Genomic DNA, 11410 nt, shown 5'->3' with positions numbered 1-11410 from the left:
CACTGCAAAATTAGGGACGGCTAGCACAGATAGCCCTCGAGTGGCTTTACGCGAAATTAAAAAACAAAACAAACAATTCTTTCATATTCAACAGTTTCCCGGTAAATTTACGTTCGTCAGAAGTCGAAATCCGGGCGTCGATTGCCTGAGATGGCTGGAGCGCAGACAACCAATATTGTAGCCTCACTTGATAAAGACAACAATGTTTGACGTTAGTATCACTGATATGAAGAACAACGATCGAAAAGGCTTTGATGTAATATTAGTTTTGCATAAATTATTAAATTTTAAGCCCATGATCTCACGAAGAGAAACCATTTAAATGCAAATTAAATATTAATTGATTTAAAAAATTACAATAAATGGGTAAAAGAAATATTCCATAATCAAGACGAATACATTGTTTAATATTTTTTGAAATGCAATTAATTGTTAAATTTTATATTTTATTTTTTGGTAATCATATGGGTGTATATGTATATATGAATTTCGTGTTTTCTCACTAGGGTTCTTAAATCGTTTGTATGTAGATATAACATAAATTTTGTTATTAAAATGTCAGTTATTTGTTTTCCTATTTTTTGGAACATTCAAAAGGAATTGTGTGGACCTTATGTACGTCGAATTAGGCCAGTTTTAAGAATAGGAGTAGAAACCGATAAATATTACGAATGCCACTTAAAACCGTATATTACAGTTAGGACTAATTTACCGGCTACACGTGATACATATAAAAGTGAACGTGATAGAGTTACATTACGAGATTTACGAGCGAAATTTAACAAAAAAATCAGAATGGGTAAGTCATCGGAATTATTTTTTTTATTATGCTGACTAATGTTACAACTGTATTTAGTTATGACTAATATTCTTTTTTTCATAAGTAATTAATAATGGGTTATAGGAAGTTGCCTAGTTATAATTAAAAGGAAAAAAAAAATAGTTTCCTTCTCTTAGGACTTAGGTATTCCTCTGGTTATGTATACTCCCATTTGTAAAAATGTCTAATCGCCACAATTTCGTACTCCAAGATTATCATCCAGTCGTGTATGCTCCCATTTGTAAAAATGTCTATCTATCACGACAGTTTCCTACTCCAAGATACTCTTCTTGTCATTTACTCCCATTTGAAACAAAAAAAAATCATTTAAGCGGTACCAAATGTCTGTATATGTAGAAAGAAATTAGCATAGATAAAACTTGTTATTATAGTTACTTGGAGGTGATAAGTATCACTCTGAATATTGTCTTTTTCATATCAGTTATCAAATTTCAGTTGGGATTGTAAAACTAAATAGTACTTGTACTGGGCATGTTCAGCTATACACAAAAGGACTTTGTTAGAGAAGTAATGCAACCAATGTATGAGCGCCTTGCAGTGGTTGAATGTGGAAATTGAATTTCAGAAATAACTGCGCATATATGAAATAATTTTCTTTATGGAATGTATGATACACTAGAACTGTTAAAAATATACATTGTAATTCAGAATTATGATTATTTTGCACATAAATAATTTGTAATAGTAGGTTTTTAATAGGATTGTCAGTTTCACAAAAAAGACATGGAACAACCCAGAAATCTTGCCTGTTAAATTTCATTACACGATCTACGTTTGTTCCTATGAAAGAAACAGCTTTCCTAGAGCTAATTCATGTATGTTCATATGGCACCAAAAAAACAAATGAATCGGTGGCAGCTGATGAATGTATCTCAAAAGAACCTGGAGATGAACAAAAAGTAATGGAAGATAACATGAAGAAGCTATCTCTTATTCAGAGATATAAGAAAATGCTGAAGGAATATTGGTATGTTCTGATACCTGTCCACTGTGTAACGTCCTTGGTTTGGATTACTAGCTTTTACTATGCTGCCAAATGGTAAGTTATATTTAAATATTCTTTATAAGTACATTGTGTTATCACCAAGAGGTTGATTTACATTCTTTAGAATTACAGGTACTTTATATGAACCACTTGTTGAAGGAGGTTCTGTAAAGTCTAAATACCAATTGTTATCATCTGTACTCTGTTGATCTTTAATTATATATAACTATGGAATGTGATTTAATTTCAGGATTCAGGTAACTAAAGGAGTAATTCTGGCACACTTTTACATACCACAGGTACCTTTATGTAAGAGTTAATTTTGATAGTCCTCTAGATACGACAAAATATACCACAGTAGTCATTCAGTAACAGTTAATAAGCTTGTGATAATTCTCTAGTGTAGGTAATGGTTACACATCACAGTAGTCATTCAGTAACAGTTTAATAAACTTTTGATAATCTTCTAGTTTAGGTGAATTGTAATAACAGTAGCTGGCTAGTTTGGTAAAGCTACAACTAGTTTTGTATTTTATTTAGTATAAGTGACAAAAATGGATGGTGATTTGAAGATTAATCAGAGTAATTTGAGGTTGGGTGTTAATTTTTGTGTTGCTATTTTATACATATATATTTGTTATATACTTGTTGCTGTATATAAGACATCTAAATTTTTAGGTTGTAAATTAAACATAATTAAGATGAATATTTCCCATTGGTTAATGGTCAGTAGGGTTTTTCTGTTGGTTTTTATTAAACCACTACACTTGTTTGATGTGGCCTTTATAAGTCTCAGTTGCACAGTTTGTTATGACATATTCTGTTTTATGTTAGAATGAATATGCTGTAATGATATTCAAATAGGTATATGAATATGGCAGTAAATCTGTCACAGCTGTAGTGACGTTAAAACGGGCACATGGTAGTAAATCCGTCACAGCTGTAGTGACGTTAAAATGGGCACATGGTAGTAAATCTGTCACAGCTGTAGTGACTTTAAAACGGGCACATGGTAGTAAATCCGTCACAGCTGTAGTGACGTTAAAACGGGCACATGGTAGTAAATCCGTCACAGCTGTAGTGACGTTAAAACGGGCACATGGTAGTAAATCCGTCACAGCTGTAGTGACGTTAAAACGGGCACATGGTAGTAAATCCGTCACAGCTGTAGTGACAGTTTCTTGTATATAGTAATTTTGCACATCAACTCTACAGTAACCTTTTGAATCATCCTTTTAAAGTTGAAAAAGTTGTGTAATAAGCTTCAAGTGATAAATCCAAAGCTTCTAATAATTATGTGCAATTTTGTTATATTTGATGAATGGAGAGATATGTAAACTAAACTGTTTTTATGAAACCTAGTGAAACTTTATTTACATATTTATTTTTTATTACTCTCCTAGTGGTTTTGACATTGTTCCATATATGGAAGCTTGGAATGTTCCAGAATCTATTCTGGAGCCAGTTCGAGACAAAGGTCTTGGTCATCTAGCTGTTGCTTCTGTGATGTACAAAATTGCTACCCCTGCAAGGTACACAGTAACTCTTGCAGGAACAACCTTGTCCATTAAGTACCTTTCTATGAAAGGATACCTAAGACCTATGCCATCCAGTCAGCAAATCAAGGCAATGATCAAAACAAAGCGAGATAATTACAGAGACAAACATACAAGTAAACAAGATAAAAAGTGACATTAGTATTAGTATATGGTAAGTGTTAAGAAAAATAGAATGTTAATTTGTGTGACTCATCACTACAGAACAATGTTTGAGTAATATCTATCTTCATCAATAGATGGTGAGCATCAATCTAAGTTGTATTGATGTCAGAATTATTTAGCTAAATGTTCTAGTGGAGGTTGTGGTTGTAAAATGGATTTCTGTTTTCAATACATTTGTACTTTGTGTGCCAAAAATGTAAAAAAACAAAAAAAAAAACACTTTGTAAATTTGATTATGTTAAATGCTTTTTAAAGCTTGTTTAAAATTACAAATACCAAAATATCTTGAATACTAAAAAGTATATCTATGGTGGTAATCTAATAAATATATATATTTATTTATTACCTTGCTTTAAGGTAATTTTTAATAACTCTATAGTTTATTATGATAGCTACAGAAAACTCTTGCATAAAGTAACTTACCTTCATAAAAAGTGAGAAAATTTGAATCAACCTTTTTAGACATATTCATATGGGTCTTAGTTAATGACTGCTCTTACTTGTGTTAAATCTGTTATGGTTAATGCTTCCTCTTGTGCTGAAGTAATATTACATATCATGGAGTAATAGTTTGTTAACATTCAGAGGTAAGGCTACATGTATTATGGAGTTATAGTTTGTTAACATTTAGAGGTAAGGCTACATGTATTACGGAGTTATAGTTTGTTAAATTTCCTTAAGTATTTTCTGTTGGCCTTTTTTTTTTATGGTACATAAAATTAGTGGAAAAATGGTAGATATTAACACTGGCAAAATGAAATTTGGAAATGTTAGGAGCACAAGACTAAAAAATTTATACATTTGCTGGGTTTAAATATGTGGATTCTAAGAAATCCACTGATGTTCACTGATGTTTTTATGTTAATGTTAATACCATGTTATGAGGTCTAAGCGATTTAAAGAAATTGTAATAAATTTCCCAGGATCAGCAATTACATCAATTGGTGTCACATAAGTAATACAATTACATTGTTTTTATTTAAACAGTTAGTTACTAAAAATTACAATTAAATGGATTAATGCCATGAAAATAATCAACTGATATGAATTAGTGTTTTTAATTATTACTGTTTATGATTTTTCTACAAATCGATTAATTGAAGTAGATGGGTTGATTTTCACTAATTTTCAGTATTCTGAGAAATAAAACTACTGCTAACTTAGACTTCTCATGATTGTTTGATTATTTCAGGAGTCTCTTCAGTTTAAATTATAATAATCAACTAAAATTTTGATTATTATAAATACTTTATCTAAGTAATTAAAAATTGTCATTATGTTCGTTTGATAATGACAAAACTGCACAATTGGCTATGTTCTGTGTACTACAGGTTATCAAAGCCTCATTGTTGGTATTAGTTTTTCTTCATCAGTGATGTAGTAATAAATTATTCAAATGTAATTGAATGATAACCTGTAAATTAAGCAGTTGAAAGCTCCACTGATCACCCAGCTCTATAGGCAACTTGCCCCACAATAGTAATTTTCCTATTACATTTAAAACTAATGGAAATAATAAGCTTGCTTACATTGAAGCTGAAATCATGCTGTGTTTCCAGGCTAAAATGAAGTGCTGTAAAAGTAAATTAGTTGTACTGCCAAGATATTCTTAGTGTAAGTGGTAAGCTCAAGTACTTCAGTTCTCAGATTGAGAAAGAAAACCACGTAAGACTGTTTTTATTTTGAACATAAAGAAAGTTATAAACTTTTATTCCCAGTATATTAAGATAGGAATTTTAGTTTGCAATCTTCTAAAGATTGGGAATATGATGAATTTTTTTATGGAAGTTAGTTTAATGTTGTTTATATTTTATGATGTGAATTTCACAAGAAAAGACAAACCACTTGGAATTGTTTAACATGATCTACTATTTTACTGTTTGTATGTATTCTTGTCAGTAAATTGTAGACTACATTGTTTCTGTCCACACAATAGAAATATTACTTGTAGAGTAGAATTCATTTTATTTCACAACGAGTCATAGCCAACCTGTAAGAATAATAGTTTTTATAGCAATGAAATATAGACAGAAACTATACCAGTATGCTACAGTATGTGAGCTGGTCTGTAGAAAACTTGGAATGTACTTTTTTTGAGGCAATACACGCCTGTTTACTCAAATATATCTGTTTTAGAGTTGCAACTCCCAACTAAACTCACAAGATTTATCATGATTTGAGCTACTGTGTAAGAATGTTATGCAGCAGAAGCCTTCCACTAATAGGAGGTTCAGCTGTTTCTACCTTTGCCTGTTGTTTGGTGATTTTTTTCTTTCACTATTTTGTCTGCTCAGTATTGCAAGGTGTTTTCTCCCTGTTTTTTTTACACCATGTTTAGATCTGTTCTTCTCCATACATACACTTGCCTTTTTTCTTTGGTTGACTGGGACCTTGATGCCACCTCCATTGATACTGTTGACAACCTACAACTTCTACTGCCTTCTTGCTTGTGGTTGCAGTTGTTTTTCTCTTTATGCTACTTACTCGTCCCATATCCTTTCCATCATCCTCTTATTCGTTTATCTCCTGTCCAGTTTTCTCTCCTTTTGTCTTCAGCTGCTTGGGAAGGAAAACGCTGTTTTTTTCCTCTCTTCTGTCCTTCTAATTCACTCTTCTTTCTATGCTCGTAAGGACCTGACATACTTTACTGCCCCATTTATTCTATTTGTTGCTCCTAATATTGTACCTCTCACTTTCAAGGTTTCCATCTTCCACTTTTCATTGCTTGAGAGTCCTCTTCCTCCAGAGATAGATCTCCTTCTGCCTTTTAGTATTGTCTGCTAAGTTTGTTGTTTGGTTTCCTTCTCTCTTTATAGGTGTAAGCTTACAGCTGGTCTGCATTTCATTCTATCAGATTCAACTCACTTTTCTCATTCTTTCTGTGCTTATTTCCTATGGCCACTGGACAAGAACATTGCTGGTGTTTGGACTACCTAAATAACTTAATGACCAACATGCTTTATCATTTGGCTGTTTTGTCTCCCAGAGATTACTGCCTGCCTCCATTTGCCACTGTTCTTAGACATGCGTATACATTCCTCTTTGGTTTATAATGTCTGTTTCCAGAATCCTGCCAGGTGGTGCTTCCTAGGATACTCTTATTTTGCAAAGTTTTGCATCAGGCCAGGATAACAAAAAAGCACTCCTTCAATCTGCTGTGGTTACATAAATGCCTACTGTTGACATAGGGGTGTTATCTACAAGACCAGTTGAGATAACCTCATGTTATATTCTGATATCTGTCTACTGTATAATTCATTGTACCTATGCTGTGGACTATCATGGAAAAAATCAGCACCAGGAGGTGCTCTTCTTGCTTTCCTGGCTATCACATAGTGGTTTTTCAAAATACATTTATGTAGATACCTGTTGCAGTGTCCCCAGTGAAAGAAAAACCTTTCTTGTAGAAGTCTAATAGGGATTTGGGCTTTTTTTTTTTATGGGTTGTTCTTTTGTAAATTCCTTCCCCATTTTTCACTGAGTGGATCAAGGGAGACCCTCACCTACATACCATTTCCTAGTCACTGGGTTGATGGACCATGGAGAACTCTTACAGATTTGGACCTAATTGGTAGGGGCTGAAGAAATAGTGCCAGTATGTGGGAAGAGGGGCAGTCTTGACACTGTCAGTGTAGCACAGATAATCCCTTTTTTAATTATGCTTGTAACATGCCAGTGTCCTTCATCATACTACAGCCCAGATGTCTGTTCCTGAGTGGTCTGGTGTTGGATTAGCATAGGAGCAGTCAAAATAGTCCCTCACCCATGGTTGGACCAGACAGAAAAATTCTTGCCTCAGTCTCACTTTTTACCAGAGTTCACACGACACATTTGTATTCCTTCCTTCCTGCTATTGCTCAGATGTCATATTCCCAGGTAGCCTGGTATTGGATGTGTACTGGGTATGAACACGTTTCCTTTCTGGGTTTGTTGGAACAGAAGTTGCTTTTCCATTCTGCTTCTTGGTCATGAGGTGGATGCAGTTGGGGCCTCCTATTGCAGACACATGCCTGGTGCCACCTGGTTTTGGACTGGAGTTAAACCACTGAATACCTGCCATCAATCACTTCCTGTTCAGTTGATCTGAAGTGAGCTTTCTAATAAATGCTGACGGTAGAGTTGAGGTGAGTATTCAGTATGGTTTGAATATGCTCCAACCATGATACACATATTGGCTCTGTGACTTCTTTTGTGCAAGTATTTGGACAACCATGTTCTTATTCTGTCCACAAAACATGGAGTTTGTGTCTTTTTTCCTTTGAAATCTGAACAAAGAATGTAGAGTGTAGCTGGAAGAGATAAGATGCTATATCACATGAGTGTGCCCTTATCAGTGGGTGTGTAACACTCCATGAATTTTTTTCGAGTATATTTTGAAGGAAGCTTGTTTTGGTAATTTTTGCACCAGTTACTCCACCATATTAACATGAGGTTTTAGCTCTTTGTGTAGAGATCTGTACTGTCTTTTGAATTTAATATTTTTCTTACCTGAATATGTATTTGCAATAGATATCTTGTAATTCACTTCTCATGTCTGGCACAACTTAGTATTCTTTGTCTTGTTGTAGTATAAAACTCACAATTCCAAGAGCATAGAGGGAGCTAAGATGTGCAGGGAGGTTGTGTTGCCCCTTTGGTGGAGGGCATTTTCCTCCATGGTAACATTATGCTGTTTTGCAAATCAAGAGAAATCTTGTGAGTTTAGATGGTAGTTGCCTTAAGTCCAGTGACATACAACTCTGTAAGGCAGATAGCTTTTTGTTATCAGAAATAAATTTTCAGGTAACAAAGTTAACTTTTAGTTAAATTGTTGAATTTATCAGTATCATTTAAAATAATGGGATTATAATTTAAATGTTGATATATATATATATATGTGTGTGTGTGTGTGTGTACTTTATAGAATTGTTACTGAAATTTCTTTAGACAAAAGTTTAGAAGTTTGTGTTGGTTATATTATGTTGGCTCTTTGATATTACAGTATGAACAAATCAGTATTGTTTGACCTTTAGGTTTTACTCTTCCAAACAATAATCTGAATGAAAAAAGTAATAAAGCCCAGTATATAGGCCACTTACACTTACTGTACTGTTCTTCTTTAATACTAAGCCTAAGCCAAGTAGAGAAAACTTCACAAACCTGCTAGATAGGTGGCAGTTGATTAAATTTGGGAACCCAGCAAATTTGGTATTCAGTATCTGGTACATTATATGAATGGATATCAGTAGTGTCTAAGCTTGACAGTGTGGATGTTAATTTGAGAATATATGATGAATCATCCATGACCACAGCATGATTTGTGTTGAAATTTTCTTAATGTTAACTCTGATAAAATAATATTTTTGTGCCATTTTAGAAGCCTGGCACATTGATTCTGCTTGAGATTCCTGTGTAAGGTCAATCCTGGAGTTAGGTGGGCAGGACAGAGCTAACAAAGCCATTTTACTTGACTTACAACTTCATTGTAGTGGCATGTGCATTTGAAACTTTTTTTGTATATTTTTATTTATAATACCAGAGGCATAATAATGTTCGACTTTACTACTTGGAGGGATAAATGGTCCAGTAAAAGGTTGAAACTAACTAGTTTGAATGAGAGTTTGCGAAACATCATCCTTCAGTGATAGAAACTTGTGTTTAAGTACATTATATTTCTAAACATCATCCTTCAGTGATAGAAACTTGTGTTTAAGTACATTATATTTCTAAACATCATCCTTCAGTGATAGAAACTTGTGTTTAAGTACATTATATTTCTGTGCTGTCAACTGAAAAAAAAATTTGGTAAATTATCTTTTTGCTTGTAAATGTGATGAATAAAATTTAATCAAAATATTTGTTTATAATAAGCCTTAAAATACCTCTCATAATTTAATATACATTTTACTTGTTATCACAGAAACTTGGAAGACTGTGATGACCACATTTTTTTTTTCATTTGTCAGATTTCATAGAATTATTATTTAATTAATTTTCTGCAATATCTTTGTTTCATTATTTATTAGTATTTGTAATAGGATACCAAGATACTTTATAGTTATACATTTATCATTTTGACATCTTTTGTTAAGTATATTTTTAACTTGAACTACTTAAGAAGGTAGAAGTTTTCTTTCATGATGCAAAATTTTAGGAGAGAAAGAGAATTCTTTGTGAATATTGTAATGAAAAGAAAGGAAATAAATGGTTTTGTGTGGTGAAGACTAGACGTTCATATTGAAGTTAACAAAATTTGGCAAGCTAGTCTGTTTCAACTTCTGTGTATAAAAGTTTTTGATAATACAAATAAGCTGCAGTGTAGTGAATGTGACATTTGTATTTATTTCAATATCAGGAAAAAAAATTGAATATTGAGCAACAACAAAATTAAATAAATTGATGTAAGAAGTTCTCCAAAATAATGAAATTATGATAAAACACTAACATGTTCAGTGTGTTTTTAAGCTTGAACATTTCTCAGAGTAAATAATATAGAAGTTTTGAAAGTAAAAAATATAAAAACCTTTTTATATGCAGATGGTACTGTTACATTGATTTTGTTTTCACCCACAAACAACTATTTATTTTAAAGCAGTTCTGATCCTCATAGGTGTGAGACTTTCATCAGGGTAAATGTTAGCAGAACTTGTTTATGAAGATTTAACACTTTATCTTTCTTACGTTTCATACTTTTTTCTTTTTTTTTTTGCTTGCAAACACCTTAGCTTCATCAAATCTACAGGAAAGCTCATCTTCTCCACTTAGATGTAGCAGCAGCTTTGGGAAGACAGCTCTGCTTGCAGTACATACTAGGAAGTGAGTATATTCCAATGCTGCTGAATTCTTGCTGGACTGGAGGGTTGGCACAGATGTCCCTTAATTCCTTCTCACAAGTCAATTTTCATGAAACAGTATAAACTTACTAATTAGTACCTGAAGTTCATGTAATTTAGTTTTCCTATAATTTTTTAGGTTGATTTCCTAACTTGTTTTGAAGGACATTGAAATGCTCCTTTTGTCATGTATTTATATTTTATTGATCAGGAATTTCAATTTCTTTCATCCAGTAAGTCTCAAGCTAATTGATATTTATTAACATTTTCTTTTTATACACTAATTCGTCAACTGGCGTGGTTACCTTCTTTTTAACTATAAATAAAAAAAACTGAAAGATTTGTTAATGACCTAGGACTTGACCTCTGAAAATGGTAACATCATTACTCATGTTAAGCTCAGTGAAAATATTCTTGGTTGAGATCAAATTTAGTAGTTTTTCAATAAACAATAAGTTATTTATTTGTATTGTTTGAACACGCGCGCGTGCAATATTCAAGAAATAAGAATATGAACCATCTCAACATTTTGATTTCTGCTGTACTTTCTAAACCTAATGTATTTTATCTGATGTCATAACAGTACAATTTCTCAGCTCCAAACACATACAATTTAACAATTTCTAAAAATGAAAATATCTAAACTAAAAATTCTCACACCTCTGGTTTGTTCCAAAGTCTAGAACTTCCCACAAGGTTTATATCTACAGAAGATTGAGGTAGTCACAAAATCGTAAAATACACTTCATTTATTTTACAGTGACTTAAATTACATCTGCTCTATCCAACTGTGGCTATTTTTAAAGCTGTTATTCATTAGTAATTGTTCACAAGCATGGAATAAAAGGTTGTAATAATAAAATCATTAAAAGAAAGAGAATTACATGACAAACAAGACACAATGTTCTCAAGAACTGGTGTTTTTTTATAAATTTGTGCTTTGGGATGAACAGAAATTATAGTGTTTACAAAAAGATTTTTCAAAGCTGGAGTATTTGTGAATTACATTAAGTAAATGTTGACAAAATATCACTTCCAAAATATTTTTGCT

The 11410-nt window shown here is 32.6% G+C and overlaps 1 protein-coding gene across 1 annotated transcript; it reads left to right on the top strand.

The window, feature by feature from the left end:
* The first annotated feature begins 489 nt into the window (after positions 1 to 489).
* On the top strand, positions 490 to 10709 carry LOC143240739 (protein FAM210A). Its single transcript, XM_076483685.1, has 4 exons — positions 490 to 799; positions 1541 to 1880; positions 3230 to 3536; positions 10252 to 10709. Exons 1-3 carry the CDS (start codon positions 556 to 558, stop codon positions 3516 to 3518), a joined length of 873 nt encoding a protein of 290 aa, XP_076339800.1. The 5' UTR covers positions 490 to 555; the 3' UTR covers positions 3519 to 3536; positions 10252 to 10709.
* Positions 10710 to 11410: the final 701 nt, after the last annotated feature.

Source organism: Tachypleus tridentatus, chromosome 13, assembly GCF_004210375.1.
Source record: "Tachypleus tridentatus isolate NWPU-2018 chromosome 13, ASM421037v1, whole genome shotgun sequence".
Lineage (NCBI taxonomy): Eukaryota > Metazoa > Arthropoda > Merostomata > Xiphosura > Limulidae > Tachypleus > Tachypleus tridentatus.
This window is presented reverse-complemented; position numbering and strand designations above follow the sequence as displayed.

Coding starts and splice junctions, on each gene's coding strand:
- LOC143240739 (XM_076483685.1), top strand. CDS start 556: ATGTCAGTTATTTGTTTTCCTATTTTTTGGAACATTCAAAAGGAATTG. Junction 800..1,540: donor TAACAAAAAAATCAGAATGG/GTAAGTCATCGG, acceptor GGTTTTTAATAG/GATTGTCAGTTTCACAAAAA. Junction 1,881..3,229: donor TTTTACTATGCTGCCAAATG/GTAAGTTATATT, acceptor TTACTCTCCTAG/TGGTTTTGACATTGTTCCAT.